At 44.1% G+C, this 16,433-nt stretch overlaps 1 protein-coding gene across 1 annotated transcript in view; it reads right to left on the bottom strand.

The window, feature by feature from the left end:
- Positions 1-7,019: 7,019 nt before the first annotated feature.
- The window catches only part of trpm6 (transient receptor potential cation channel, subfamily M, member 6), a 186,879-nt gene continuing 177,465 nt past the window's right edge, over positions 7,020-16,433 (bottom strand). Inside the window, exons 34-36 of the mRNA XM_078559318.1 lie at positions 12,381-12,432; positions 10,185-10,291; positions 7,020-8,588 (exon numbers count right to left, since the gene is read on the bottom strand). Of these exons, the coding sequence (XP_078415444.1) occupies positions 8,506-8,588; positions 10,185-10,291; positions 12,381-12,432 (242 nt within the window). The 3' untranslated portion in view covers positions 7,020-8,505. The remainder of the gene's footprint in view (positions 8,589-10,184; positions 10,292-12,380; positions 12,433-16,433) is intronic.

Genomic DNA, 16,433 nt, shown 5'->3' on the forward strand with positions numbered 1-16,433 from the left:
GGGTGATGACAGAAGGATGCTTTAGTGACTGGAAGCCAGTGTCCAGTGGTGTACCACAGGGATCTGTTCTCGGTCCCCTATTATTTGTCATTTATATAAACGACATAGATGACTATGTTGGGGATAAGATAAGTAAGTTTGCGGATAACACAAAGATTGGCCAGGTGGTTAATAGTGAGGTTGAGTGTCTTGGGCTACAGGAAGATATAGATGGGATGGTCAAATGGGCAGATAAGTGGCAGATGGAATTTAACCCTGAAAAGTGAGAGGTGCTTTGGAAGGAGTAATTTGACAAGGAAGTATTCAGTGAATGGCATGACACTAGGAAGTTCTGAGGAACAAAGAGACCTTGGTGTGTGTGTCCATAGATCTCTGAAGGCGGAGGGGCATGTTAGTGGGGTGGTGAAAAAGGCATATGGGACACTTGCCTTTATCAATCGAGGCATAGATTCCAAAAATAGGGAGGTCATGTTGGAGTTGTATAGAACGTTGGTGAGGCCACAGCTGGAGTAATGTGTACAGTTCTGGTCGCCACATTATAGGAAGGATGTGATTGCACTGGAGGGGGTGCAGAGGAGATTCAACAGGATGTTGCCTGGGATGAAACATTTATGTTATGAAGAGAGGTTGGATAGACTTGGGTTGTTTTCATTGGAGCAGAGAAGACTGAGGGGCCACCTGATCGAGGTGTACAAGATTATGAGGGGTATGGACAGGGTAGATAGGGAGTAGCTGTTCCCCTTAGTTGAAGGGTCAGTCACAAGGGGACATAAGTTCAAGGTGAGGGGCAGGAGGTTTAGGGGGGATGTGAGGAAAAACTTTTTTACCCAGAGGGTGGTGACAGTCTGGAATGCACTGCCTGGGAGGGTGGTGGAGGCGGGTTTCCTCACATCCTTTAAAAAGTACCTGGATGAGCACTTGGCATGTCATAGCATTCAAGGCTATGGGCCAAGTGCTGGTAAATGGGATTAGGTAGGTAGGTCAGGTGTTTCTCACGTATCAGACTTGATGGGCCGAAGGGCCTCTTCTGCACTGTGTGATTCTGTGATATCGCTGGCTAGGCCAGAATTTATTGCCAATCACTTTATTTATTGCCAATTGACCTTGAGAAGGTGGTGGTGAGTCTTGAACTGCTGCTGTCAGGAACACCTACAGTGCTGTTAGGAAGGGAGCTCCACGATTTTGACCCAGCGACAGTGCAGGAACGGCAACATAATTCCAAGGCAGGATGGTGTATGACTTGAATGGGGAACTTGCAGATTGTGGTGTTCCCATGCATCTGCTGCCCTTGTCCTTCTAGGTGGTAGAGGTCACGAGTTTGGAAGGTGCTGTTGAAGGACATTTGGTGAGTTGCTGCAGTCCATTTGTAGATGGTACACACTGCTGCCACAGTGTGTCGGTGGGTGGTGGAGGGAGTGGATGTTCATTGTGGTGGATGGGGTTCCAATCAAGCAGGCTGCTTTTGTCCTGAATGGTGTCGAGGTCCTTCAGTGTTGTTGGAGCTGCATTTATCCAGGCAAGTGGATCGTATTCCATCACACTCCTGACTTGTGCCGTGTAGATGGTGGACAGCTTTTGGGGAGTCAGGAGGTGAGTTACTCTTCACAGAATTCCCAGCCTCTGACCTTCTCTTGTAGCCATAGTATTTATATGACTAGTCCAGTTTAGCTTCTGGTCAATGGTAACCCCAGGATGCTGATAGTGGGGGGATTCAGTGATGGTAATGCCATTAAATGTCAAGGTGCAAAGGTTAGATTCTCTCTTGCTGTGGATGGCTATTGCCTGGCACTTGTGTGGCACAAATGTTATTTGCCACTTTTCAGCCCAAGCCTGGATATTGTCCAGGTCTTGCTGCATTTGGATATGGACTGCTTCAGTATCTGAGGAGTTGCAAGTGGTGCTGAACATTGTGCAATCATCAGTGATCATCCCTACTTCTGACCTTATGATGGAGGGAAGGTCATTGATGAAGCAGCTGAAGATGGCTGGGCCTAGGACACTACCCTGAGGAACTCCTACAATGATGTCCCAGGACTAAGATGATTGACCTCCAACAACCACAACCATCTTCTTTTGTACTGGCTATGACTCCAACTAGCGGAGCATTTTCCCCGATTCCTATTGACTCCAGTTTTGCTAGGGTACCCTGATGCCACATACAGTCAAATGATGCCTTTATGTCAAGGGCAGTCACTCTCACCTCATTCCCCGAGTTCAGCTCTTTTGTCCATGTTTGGACCAAGGCTGTAGTGAGGTCAGGAGCTAAGTGGCTGTGGCGTCAGTGAGCACGTTATTGCTGAGTAAGCACCGCTTGATAGCACTGTCGCTGACACTTTCCATCCTTTTGCTGATATCATTTGGAGAGTGAGATGCACTCATGGGATTTCTTCACGACCTGCCTGTTTCCTCTTGACTGCCTGGTGGTCCCAATTCCCTCTCTCCCTGCATACTCTTAAGCTGTGGGGTGACCACATCTATAAACATGCTATCTACAAAGCTCAACCTCTGCGGGTGTGCTGCAGTGACGCCAGCTGCTGGTCAAGTGCCAAAACCCAGAGATCAAGCTGCTGCAGCTGGCAACACTTTCTGCATATCTGGTTTCCCAGGATACCGAAAATGTCCTGGAGTTCCCAAATGGGATAGGATGTGCACTCCAGGGGTATTAATTTTGATATGATATTAATTTTAGCTGTTTGTTGGCAACTTCCAACCTTCACAAGGCTTTCTTTCTGGTTTTCTCTGGGCTGTTTTTATACATATAAAATCTTGGTTCATTTTATACATACTATCCTTGGCGCATTTTTCTGTAAAATATTCTGACTTTCACCACAACTGAAAGGAATATCAAGCTCAAGATTTTCCAATTATTCCTAAACTGTACAATCCAATACATTCTGTTTTAAATCTGCCATTTGTCCTCCTTGTGTTGTAACAGAGATTTTGTTTTCATTTAACCAATTATTAACACATCAGTATTCCACTTGGACTTTATATGTTTGGTTTCCAAATTATTTTAGGCAATAGTCATCTCTCCAGAGACATGAGCCTGTGGGTGTATTCATTTGCACAATAAGGCTCTACATTTATATATTACAGAAAACATGATTATGATCATTGCCCAGTTAGATGAATGTTCTTTATGATATTCTAACTTCCATATTTGAATGAATAATATTGAAAGAATTCAATTTAAAACTCTGTAGAGGTTATTGAAGTTAGGGTGCAATCTGTACAGCCAAGACACACCAGATCATAGAGGCCACCAAGGGAGCAGGCTATTTTAGGCCTGATAATGTGCAAAGAGGCAGAATTAGTTAATGACCTCATGGTAAAGGAGCCTTTAGGCAACAGTGATCATAATATGATAGAATTTCACGTTCAGGTTGAGGGTGAGAAGTTTGGGTCTAAGACTAGTGCCTTAAACTTAAATAAAGGCAATTACAGGGGTATGAGAGCAGGGTTGGCTAAAATGAACTGGGTAAATTGATTAAAAGGAAGGACAGAAGAGACACGATGGATTTAGGGAGGTTTGCATTTAAAGAGATGTCTCATAACTCTCAGCAAATTTATATTCTATTAAGAAAGACTTGACGAGAAGGATGAATGGCTAACTAAGAAGGTATGTTTCGAAGATTAGAGGTAGGTCAGAAGATTGGACAAATTTTAGAAACCAGCAAAGAATGAATAAAAAAAAGGAGAAATTAGTGTATGAGAGACAGCAAGCTAGAAATATAAAAACAGATAGTGAGAGTTCATTCAAGTATTTAAAAATGAAAAGTGTAACTAAAGTTAGTGTCGGTCTTTTAGAGGTGAAACTGGGGAACTTTAATGGGAAACATGGAAATGACTGAAGCATTGAACAGGTATTTTATATCTGTCTTCACTGTAGAAGACACAAAAAACATCCCCAAAATAATTAAAAATCAAGAAGTAAAGGGAAGAAAGGATTTTAGAATAATCACAATCACTAGGGAAAAGTTTCTGGGAAAATTATTAGAATTAATGGCTAACAAGTCCCATGGATCTGATGACTTGCATCCTAGGGTCATAAAAAAAGGGAGTGCAGAGATACTGAAAATTACAACCAATGCATCAAAAACTTTCTAGAGTCTGGAAAGATTCTAACAGATTGGAAAATCGCAAATGTCACACCTCTATTTCAGAAAGGAGAGAGGCAGAAAGCAGCAAACTATAAGCCAGTTAGCCTGACATCTGTCATAGGGAAAATGCTAGAATCCATTATTAAAATGGTAATGGCAGGACATTTGAAAAATCATATTGCAATCAGGTAGAGTAAACATGGTTTTGTGAAACGGAAATCATGTTTGATTATTTGAGTTCTCTAAGTAACAAGCAAGGTGGATAAAAGGGAACCTGTGGATGTAATATACTTGGATTTCCAAAAGGCATTCAATAAGGTGTCATATCAAAGGTTAGTACACAAGATAAGAGCTCATTGTGTAGGGGTAACATATTAGCATGGATAGAGGATTAGTTAGCTAACATGAAGCAGAAAATAGGGATAAGTGGATCATTTTTGGGTTGGTAAGCTGTAACTAGTGGAATGCCACAGGAATCAGTGCAGGGGTCTCAACTATTTATAATCTATACCAATGACTTAGATGAATGCACCAAATGCATGGTTGCTAAATTTGCTATTGGCACAAAGGTAGGTAGGAAAGTAAGTTGTGAAGAGGACAAAGAGTCTACAAAGGAATATAGATTTGTTAAGTGAATGGGCAAAAGTTTGGCGGATGAGTATAATGTGGGAAAATGTGAACTTGCCAATTTTGGCAGGAAGAATAGAAAATAATTATATCATTTAAATCATGAGAGACTGCAGAACCATGCAGTACAGAGTGATCTGGATGTACATGAAGTGCAAAAAATGAATATGTAGAGTGATTAGGAAGGCAAATGGAATGTTGCCATTTATTGTAAGGAGAATAGAGTATAAAAATAGGGAAGTGTTGCTACAGCTGTACAGGGCTTTCGTGAGAACACATCTGGAGTACTGCATACAGATTTGGTCTCCTTACTTAAAGGCTATAATTGCATTTGGGGCAGTTCAGAGAAGGTTCACGTGACTGATTCCTGGGATGAATGGATTGTCTTATTAGGAAAGGTTGATGAGCTTGGGCCTATACTCATTGGAGTTTAGAAGAATGAGAGGTGATCTTATTAAAAGATATAAGATCCTGAGGGGACTTGACAGGGTGGAAGCTGAGAGGATGTTTCCCCATTTGGGAAGTCTAGAACAGGGGACACAGTTTGAAAATTAGGGTCTTCCATTTAATAAGATGAGGGGCAGGATTTTCGGGTTGGCGAGCCGGGGAGGGGCCTGGTTGCTGACGTGTAAAATTATGCGGGGTGACGTCGGGCGAGCGTCCTGATGTCACCACGCGTCATTTAGATTTTCAACTTGGCAGGCGCGCAGTCAAGTCGGCCGCCTGCCTGCTGACCTGTCAACAGCCTATTAAGGCCATTAAAAAAGTAATTAAAATGATTAATGGACCTGCCCGTCCAACCTTAAGGTTGGCGGGCAGGCGAAGAGCCCAGATGGCCTTCAGAAAAAACATGAAACCTCATCCATGGGCAGGATGAGGTTTCATGAGGGTTTTAAAATTTGTTACATTTTTAATAAAAGTAATTGACATGTCCCAACTCATATGACGGTGTCACATGAGGAGACATATCATTAACATTTTTCTCATCCTTTTAAAAGTTAAAGCAATCTCCCTGAGGCAGCACTTTGCCTCAGGGAGACCTGTGCACTCTTTTGTGTGCATGCGCAAAAGAACGCATTCCCGACTCAGGGAATCCCTCCCCGCCCGCACAGGGAGCGCACAGCGTTTCCGGGCGGATGTCACGCTGGGCAGGCCTTAATTGGCCCGCCCACGTAAAATGGCGGGGCACCCCCAATCAGGAATCCGCCCGCTCCTGCACAACCCCCCTGTGGGGGGAAGATCCTGCCCAAGGGGAATTTATTTTCTCTCAGTGCATAGAATTCTCTTCCCCAGAAAGCAGTGGAGGTTGGATCATTGAATATATTCAAGGCTGAGTTAGATTTTTGATTGACAAGGGAGTCAAGGATTATGGGAGGGAGACAGGAAAGTGGAGTTGAGGCCACAGTCAGATCAACTATGATCATATCAAATGGCAGAGCAGGCTCAATGGGATAGATGGCCTACTCACGCTCCTAGCTTTGTTCTTGTGAAGGTGCTGTTGAAGGAGCCTTGGAGAGTTGCTACAGTGTATCCATTCGGACCTTATGATGGAGGGTACATCATTGATGAAGTGCCTGAAGGTAGTTGGGCTTCGAATGCTGCCATGAGGAACTCCTGCAGGGGTACCCTGGGACTGAGATTGACCATCGGTAATCACAACCATCTTCCTTTGTCTTAGATATGACTCTAACCAGTGGTAAGTTTTATCCCTGATTCCCATTGAGTTCAATTTTTCTAGGGTTCCTTGATGCCATGTTCAGTCAAATGATGCCTTGATGTCAAGGGCAGTTACTCACACCTCACATCTGGAATTAAACTCTTTTGTCCATTTTAGATCAAGGCTGTAATGAGGGCTGTTCCTTTAGATCAAGGAAGCAAACGGCCCTGGCGGAACCCAAACTGAGCATCAGTGAGCAGGTTATTGATAAGTAAGGGCCACTTGATAGCACTGTTGACAACATCTTCCATCACTTTGCTGATGATCGAGAGTAGACTGGATTGGATTTGTCCTACTTTTTGGACGGACCTGGGCAATGTTCCACTTTGTGGGGTAGATGCCAGTGTTGTAGTTGTACTGGAACAGCTTGACTGTGGGCGCAGCTATCTCTGGAGAACAAGTATTCAGCACATACAGGAAAACACAATAAGCAGTTGTTTACACCATATGCAGAAGGTGGTTACCAGCCTCCTGCCAGAGTGACAGTGAGGGACCAGTAGCATCCCTCACTGAATTTCTTCTGAAATATGAACCTTTATTAAATTAAGTCTGTTAATGAAGGAAATAAAATGGTTGCAGTAGAATTCTTTATCACAGGAGGTAATTTTCTGGGCATTGTACTGTGGAAAGGTAAAGCAATTTGCCTCACAATTGGAAGTGTTGAACAGGTTATCAGCAAATTGTTAACACAAAGCTGAGGTCACATGACCATGTGTCAAAAGTTGACTGTAATGGCCAAAGTTTCATTGTACTCAATCAGAAAGAGAATTGAAAATATAAGAAGCAACATATACCCGTAAGTGATGATCAAAATATCCAATATTTAACTTACAGAATCATGTTATAAACTGAATAAACTACCGAATTCTCATTTTACCTAGCAATGAATCTTTAAGCAATTTCCACCTGTCTTTTGAGTGCTTTGATGGGAAGTTATGAGAAAACATTAAATGATGTTAACTTACGAACATACATACGAGCATACGAATTAGAAGCAGCAGTAGGCCACTAGGCCCCTCAAACCTGCTCCACCATTCAATAAGATCATGGCTGATCTGAATGCAACCTCAACTCCATATTCCTGCCTACCCCCAATAACCTTTCACCCCCTTGCTAATCAAGAATCTATCTTGCTCTGCCTTAAAAATATTCAAAGACTGCTTCCACTGCCTTCTGAGGAACAGAGTTCCAAAGGCTCACAACCCTCTGAGAGAAAAAAATTCTCCTCATCTCTGTTTTAAATGAGCGACCCCTTATTTTTAAACAGTGGCCTCCTAGCTCTAGATTCTCCTACAAGGAGAAACATCCTCTCCACATCCAACCTGTCAAGACCCTTCAAGATCTTAAAGGTTTCAATTAAGTCGCCTCTTACTCTTCTAAATTCCAGTGGATACAAGCCTAACCTGTCCAGCCTTTCCTCACAAGACAACCCGCCCATTCTTGGTATTAGTCTAGTAAACCTTCTCTGAACTGTTTCTAATGCATTTGCATCTTTCTTTAGATAAGGAGACCAGTACTGTACACAGTACTCCAGTTGTGATCTCATCATTGCCCTGTACAATTGAAGTATAACCTCCCTACTTTTGTAATCAATTCCCCTCACAATAAATGATAACATTCTATTAGGTTTTCTCATTGCCTGCTGTACCTGCATTGTAACCTTTTGTGATTCGTGCGCTAGGACACCCGAAGAGTCCTGCCAATTTCTCTGCTGGGACTGTCACCGAGGTTTACAACTTCACTCAAAATAATTCTGAACACTTGATTGTTCAAACTATTGATAAAATAGATGCTGACACTAGTGAACCACCCTGGCAGACCTCTTTGAATGGCAATGCTTGCAGGTGTATTTTAATATGAAACAAACCTAAATTTAAGCATAAACATTATTGGCATAGTGTTAACAACGGCAGCTTCATAATTACTGAACAGATATTTAATAATTGTCAGCATTTCTGCATTATTAAAAAAAAGTTAAACATTCCATGTGATGTAGAGATACTCTGTTTCCAAACAATAGATTCTAGCCTTCTTCCTTGTGAAAAAAATAGAAGCCAATAGTCACAATCTTGTGTTAACTGCTGAAGGATCATCTTCAAGGGGAGGGTTTACTTTGCCTGGGTTATAAAAGTTTCTTCTTAGATCTGCAATTAAACAGAAAAGATTACACAAAGAGTTGAAAATGTCTAATGGATGAAGAATTACTCAGCTCGCTATGAGCAGTGGCATAGCAATGGCATTCCTGAATTTTTTCTTCGCGTGGTATTTCTAGGTATATCAGCAGCACATTCTTGCTTATTATTCTTCTGAAAAATTTCCCTAGAAATACAATCCTTGGAAATGTGAATGGAGTCACCATATCATTACAAAGGGACCAGAGCAATACCTCACCCATTGGAACGTGACATTGTGAACTGCATATACTTCCTCTGTTCCACCCCATATCAGGAAGGCAAACAGCAGGGAAAGTGAGTGTGACCCGCTGCTGCCTCTCCAGTCCAATCTCAATCTCCTTCCCCCACTTCCATCGGAACCACTGCTGGCCCTTCTCCACTGCCAGTTGCAAATTTTGATGATCAGGTGGAACCCAAATTCCCAACTACTCACCTTGCTGCCACTCCCCAAGAGCATCAGGTAAAGCCTGACATTTTCCCCGGCACTGGACTGTGACGGCTCCAAGCTCCCTTGAAGAATGGCCTCCTCTCCCTTCCATTTCCTCGTTAGTTTTCACTGAGGCCTTCAGTAAAAATTTAGATGTAGTCTTTGGAGCTGACCCTTTAAATGTTCTCCCACCTCTTCTGGTGCTGCTGCAGCAAGGATAAAGGTCCCCAGCCATGCAATGGCAGGCTTCTATTTGCTAACGAGGATCCTACTGGAATACATAATGACTCTGGACCCAGACAAATGAATCACGGCCATGGCAGATGGAAGTCCAGACCCAACCCCCTTAGGATAGAAAGAGGTGAATCTAGATCTATATTGGGATTTAGCTACAAGTACAAATAAATACATGGGGAACCAGATAAGGTTATAAATAATAACCCAGATTTTGCAATATTAATAATGGTGAGGTTGGAGTTAATTATTTTAATTTAAGGCCTTAATAGGCCTTTGACAGTTCGGTGGGCGTGCAGCCGACTCCAGTGCGCGCCCACCGAACTCAAGGCCTGAATGATGCGTGGTGACGTCGGGACGCACACCCGATGTCCCCGTGCGTCATTTTACGCGTCAACGAGCGGGCCCTGCCTCCGCTTGCTGACCCGAAGATTCTGGCCACAGAAATCGCGAAGTAAATGGGACCCTGCTCCTCCACAGGCTGCACTGTTATAGTCTTTGCCAATGGAATCTGCAAAGAAATTACTTTTGGTCTGAACGTAGGCTGATTACCCACTATTATCACACTAACGACTGATGAAAAATTTTAGTCTTGTTCAATCAGGAGTAACTGAGCTTTGAACAACACAGTGGGTTCTAATTACAGTTGAACAACATCTCTGGCCCTGAAAAATTAATTTTATAAGTATGGAACTTATTCCCTCAGAAAAAAATGATGTTGCAGAATCTTTTTTAAAAATTAAAATTAAGTTTTTGTATAGTTTTTGTGTTATCTCCTGTGGCTCCATGTCAAGTTTTGCTTAATAATGCTTCTATAAATTGCCTTGGGATGTTTTATTATATTAAAGGTACTATATAGAAAGAAGTTGTTGTTGCTTATTTGTGATGCCCTATTATAATCTCACCTTGTAGTTTTAGTTTTCTGCAGCAGGTATTACAGTGATGTTTCACTGTGAAGTTTCTGATTGCTTCTTCTCCAAGGTTAGCTGGTCCAAATACCATGTCCTGTGACCTAAACATCACACAAATTAAATTGGGTGAGAAATTAGGTGAAGAAAACTAGATGAATAGAAAATTATCAGATTCATTTAATAGTTACTAAACATGATTTGAGCTATATTTGGTGATGCATCAACAGTCTGCTGGACAAGACATGCATGTCAAACCTTCTTCCAACTCTCCACAAACTAAAAGCAAAGATCTTGAAATTCTAAGACATTTCTCCCAGTCTCTCATGATAACGTTGGTAGATCAGCAAAACCCCCAGTCAAATAGCGTAAGTGGTCTTCTCTGGAGGTACTTTAATTGTATAGGGATATTTTGACCTTATGGGCAGGATCTTTAGGTCAGCTAGCTGGGGGGGCAGGGCCTGCTCACTGACACGGGATGACGTAGCGCGGTACACCCGACGTAAATTTTCAAGTCGGCGGGGGCGCAGCCGAATCAGCTGTGCACCCGCCGATCTGTCAACGGCCTATTGAGGCCATTGACAAAGTCATTAACCTCATTAATGGACCTGCCCATCCAATCTTAGGGTTGGCAAGCAGGCCAGGAGCCTTGGCGGAATGAGGTTTCATGAGGGTTTTTAAAAATGTAATAAATGTTTGATTTAAAGTGATGGACATGTCCCAACTCATGTGACAGTGAAGGGACATGTCAGGGAAATTTTGTTTTTGTACCTTTACCATTTTTACATTTGGAGCCTATCTCCCCGAGGCAGCACTTAGCCTCAGGAAGATGAGTGCACTCTTTTGTGCACATGTGTGAAAGAGAGCAATCTCGGCTGAGGGATTCCCCACCCCCCCACCCACCCCACCTGCCCCCCCCCCCCCCCCCACCCCCCCGCACAGGAAGCGCACAACACTTCCTGGCGGATGTCACACTGGGTGGGCCTTAATTGGCCCGCCCGCATAAGATGGCGGTGCACCCCCAATCACGGGCGCCGATTGGAGGCGTGCCTGCCCGCGCCCACTCCTGCACTCCCCCCCCGACGGGGGGAAAATTCTTCCCTATGTTCTTCAAGGGTTCTCTGAGTCAGTTGCCATAACTTTAACTCCCTTCCTAAACCTCTCCACCTCTCTCTATCTCTTTCTTCCTTTAAGTTGCTTCTTAAAACCTATGTCTTTGACCAAATTTTTGGTCATCTGCCTAATGTCTCCTTATGTGCCTCTGTTAAATTTTGCTTAAAATGCTCCTGTGAAGTGCCTTCAGGTATTTTATAGCTAAAGGTGCTATATTATTTAAATACATAATTAAACATGATGTGTCCTTGTGCCTCTCAACATTCCATATGGGGTTTTCGATGTTAAATGTGCCAACACCTAGTTAAATTTTAAATATCTGTGATTACTGTAGCTGATGCTCTAATTGGGTTTTCAAATTTCCAATATTTAGTCCTTTGGCATCTTTTTCAGTCACAAAAGTCGGTGATTGTAATGGAAATAGTTGGTTGGAGTTCCCATAGTCTTCTCTGCACCTACGCAATTGGCCTCACAATAATTCAAGAATACCAATTCTTTGATGTAATTACATCTCATCTTGCATCACCAGAAGAAAATCCTCTGGAGGCAGATGAAATAAAGTACCTGTACAACCAAACTTCACATAATTAGTCATTTTGCCCCCTCTGAATCCCATTGGTGATAGTTCAGAATTTGCACTGGGCTCTGCAACCTAGCCTTCTAATTTCCTCAGTGGCAGGAATTTATAAGTTGACTGCTGCTAAGTATCAGTGGGAGTCACACTGGATGCTTTGGTAACTATCTGGTTTTACCCACTTTCTTTAGTGATTGGGGGTGGGGAGGGACAGGGATAGGCTGCTCAAGCCCCCAAAAGCAGCAGCTTCATCCATGCCCATTTCAGTTGTATATTTCTCAACATGTCCATTGACTTGTAAAGGTGTAGACACTTGACCTGCCATTCCATTTTGCTGTCCCATCTGTACCATGTGATTTAAAATAGGTTACCCCATATTAATGCTTTGAGAAATTCAACCTTTTTCATTCATAGGCCTTTCACTGAGAATGTAAAATTCTCCAAGGTAAAACGAGAAGATTGTGCTGAATGAAAAGTTATTTGTAATGCCCACAAATGTAACTTACGTTTTCTCTTCAGCTTTAATAACAGATGGATCAGTAAGATTTTCCCCAACACCTTCAGAAGAAAATAAAAGACATTTGTTGAACATGTATGCCAAATGCCTGTTTAAAATAAATAAAACTTAGTGTAGATATCCCTGTTAATATACAACTGGGGAGAAAAGGAACCCTCACAGTTATTTCTTAATATTTTACTACCATGCAAAGCATTTGTGAGGTTGATTTTCAGGTCTGTGCATGGATCAGGCAGTGGGTTTTCATTGGTTAAGTGGTTAATCCAACCAGCACTTCCAGTGTCAACTATTTATAATAGTGACACCAGGATCACAGTGAAATTAGGACTGATACTGGGAACTTGCTGGGGAAGGATGAAGTAAAATCGCTGCTTTCAAATTTAAAAAGGTTGTGACAAGTTAAAGGGAAATGGCCAGTTATGGGGTAAAAATCCCAACTACATGGGCAGGATTTATCCCCGTCGGGGGGGAAGCTGAAGTGTGGGCGTGCAAGAGGCACGCCTCTGATTGGCGCCCCCAATCGGGGGTGCGCTGTCATTTTACATGGGCAGGCCAGTTAATGCCTGCCCAGCGTGACGTCTGCACGGAAGTGTTGTGTGCTCCCTGTGCCGGCTGGGGGTGGGGGCGGAATTCCCTAAATCCAAGAGTGCGCTCTTTCGCACATGCGGACGAAAGAGCGCACTCATCTCCTTGAGGCTAAGTGCTGCCTCAGGGAGATCGGCTCTACAGTAAAAAAAATCTTAAAAACAGAAAAAAAATCCCTGACACTGTCATATGAGTTGGGACATGTCCATAATTTTTTTTAAAGCTTTAATTAAATTTTTTAAAACCTACATGAAACCTCATCCTGCCCATGGATGAGGTTTTATGCTTTTCTGAAGCCCGCTAGGGCTCCTGGCCTGCCCGCCAAAGTTAAGGTTGGATGGGCAGGTCCATTAATTAGTTCAATGACTCTGTCAATGGCCTCAATTGGCCACTGACAGGTCGGCAGGCACACAGCTGATTTTGCTGCAGCCCCCACCTGCCTGAAAATTTAAATGAGGCGCGGTGATGTCGGGAGTTCCGCCCGATGTCACCGCGCGTCATTTTACACGTTGGCGAGCAGGCCCCGTTCCCCCCACTTGCCGACGGAAAAATCCTGCCCCGTATTTCAATCTTTCCAAAGGTTTAGGGCCCAAGGTGCAGCATGAAGTGGGTGCACAAAGAACTTTTTGCTACTCTGGGGTACTTACAGCAAAGTGCAACAGGTCAGTCCATACTTGGCAGAAGGAAGCAAACAGATTCAACACTTCATGAATTAATCACAAGATCCTTCACAATAACGAAAAGGAAATTCCTGTAAAAAGGAGAACCAATCTGTGGCTAATCATTACCCACCAGAAGGGAATGGTTTAAACTGACCCTAAAGTGTTGCTTTATGGCCAAAGTTTTGACTTTGGCATGCGGGAGCGGGCCCAGCACGCTGGAGCGTAAAATGACACGTGGTAACGCCAGGCATGCGTCCTGACATCAGCGCCCATCATTTAAATACTACATTCAGCAGGCGTGCGCCAGAGTTGGCTGCGCGCCCGCCGAACTGTCACAGCCTATTAAGGCCATTAAAAAACCAATTAAAGTAGTTATCAGCGCTGCCCGTCCAATGTTAAGGTTAGCAGGAAGGTGAAGAGCCCAGGCAGCCTTCGCATTTTTCAGGAAACCTCATGCACAAGCCCCGGCTCTCCTTCCTTTCCCTGCCCGAACAGGTAGCACTACGGCCGTGCGCCATGCTGGGTGGGCCTTAATTGGCCCGCCCACGTAAAATGGCGGTGCGCAGCTGATCGTGGGCGGCAATCGGCTCCGCGCCCGCTCCCGACCAGCCTGCCCGACATGCATAAAATCTTCCCCTGTCATTTTGTGGCATTCTGAACTCAGGTTATTTTCAAAAACAATAAAGACAGAAATTTCCATTTCCATCTTTTATAATATCCCAGATGTATAGAGTGGATTCAGACTGAAATGAGGGAGTTGACAATTGCTGTACAAAGTGATTTGACATCAAGACACTGAATCATATTTAGTGAGATAGGCTCAGAATCCTGGTGACACTGTCTAAGGTTCAGTGGAAGGACCAACATGATTGATATGAAGTGTACTAATGTTAACTCTTACATTGCTGAAGGCAAAGTTATTCATCTGCAGCAAACATATCCTGGTTTTCACAACCTTTTTATGTCAAACATTGATCCAGATGCATCATAGGCATCAGGGGCAGAATTTTACATCCTGCGGTTGGGCGAGTGCCCAACCTGATCGGGCATAGAGTCACACTAGAAGATGTCGGGCGAGCGTCCCAGTGTCATCCCACACTCGCGTGATATTTCGCTTGGCGGCCGCATGCAAAAGTCGGAAGCGTGCCTGCCGACAATTAAGAGGGCAATTAAGCCCATTGATGGTGCAATTGTCTCCAAATTTTCATGGCCCTTCCAGCTGGCAGATGGGCGATTCGGCCAGGTGGACTTTGCATTTTTCATCAAACCTCATCTGAGGGCGGGATGAAATTTCTGTTATTAAATAAAATAAAAACAAAAATCTGTGGACAGCATTTTTCTCATCTGTATGTTCGGGTGCTTGGTTGTGATGCTTGGACATTTTTTTCTGATTTTCAAAACTTTATTTCATGGTTTTTGGGTCTGCAGCTTCCTGAGGCAGCTCTCTGCTCCAGAGAGCTTTCTCTCAGCGCTCACCCATGCCTGCGTCGACATCATTGCCCACCCTCCTCCTGCCCCCACCCTGGCAGCGCTGAACGGTTAATTGGCCAGCCAGCGTGAAATCGCAGTCGGGGGCTGATCGCGGTCGACGGTTCGTCTCCCAGCCGATCCCGGGCCTGCCGATTGCAACCACCCACCAAGCTGAAAACTCAGGCCTAAGTGTCAGAGCTGAACATATCTAGTGCATCTCTTCTCATCATTCTTGACCTCTCTACATCTTTGACACAGTTGACCACCCCATTCTCTTCCAATGTCTCTCCTCCATTCCTCATCTCTTGTATGTTTCCACTCTTACCTGCCCACTCATAGCCAGACAATCTCCAGCAAAGTCTTCTTTCTCCAGCCCCTCACCATTACCTCTGGATTCCTGAAGGATCTACCCTAGGCCTGCTCCTGTTCCTACATCTACATGCTTCCCTTCAGAAATATCAACCAAAGACATAGCATTAGGTTACACATGCATGCTGATGACACCCAGCTCCACCCTTGCAAAAAATGTCTTTTTATAACATTAGTTTTTCTCCCACCTAAAGCGCTGGTGAGGTTGATTTTCAGGCATGTGCATGGGTTGGGCTAGAGACTGTTGGAGTAAGTTTTTCAATTGGAAGAAGGTTGATCCAACCAGCACTTCCAGGATCAACTACTTCTCCACTACCACTCTTGACAAACCCCCACCCTCCACCCTGGCTATTTCTGTGTTGTCACACTGCTGTACAACACCCTGGCCTGGATAAACTGCAATTCCCTCCATTGTCTTCAGCTCTCTTCCAGAACTCCATTCCCTCACGACCAAATCCAGCCCCCTTCTAGCCAACCTCAGCAGTGTGGTAGGTAGTGCAACTGAAGCTCGAAGCAAGATATCTGGCCATCTTTATGTTGGAGACGGTCATTGCCTCTCAGTTATATGGCATTTTCAGGTCAAAAATGCATGCTGCTTCAGATTCTTCTGTAGGATAAAATGAGCTGTTTCATTATTGAAAGAGTCATGGATGAAGCTGAACACTGTAGAATTAACAGAAAAAATTCTTTGGCTGGGACTTTCCGCCCTCACCTGCCATCAGGATCTTCCGGTCCTGCTGAAAGTCAATGGACTTTTGGCTGGCCCGCCACATCCCCCGCGGTGGGTCCCGCCACATCCCCCGCGGTGGGTCCCGCCACATCCCCCGCGGTGGGTCCCGCCACGTTAGGGCCGGAAAATCCTGGCCCTTGTTGCAGCAGCTACTCCTTCTGGCCCCATAAAGAAAGTAAAAAACAACTTATATTTGGGGGCATCTTCTGGTCCTGATCCACTGCAC

Source organism: Cetorhinus maximus, chromosome 2 (genome assembly GCF_964194155.1).
Source record: "Cetorhinus maximus chromosome 2, sCetMax3.hap1.1, whole genome shotgun sequence".
In the NCBI taxonomy this organism is placed as follows: Eukaryota; Metazoa; Chordata; class Chondrichthyes; order Lamniformes; family Cetorhinidae; genus Cetorhinus; species Cetorhinus maximus.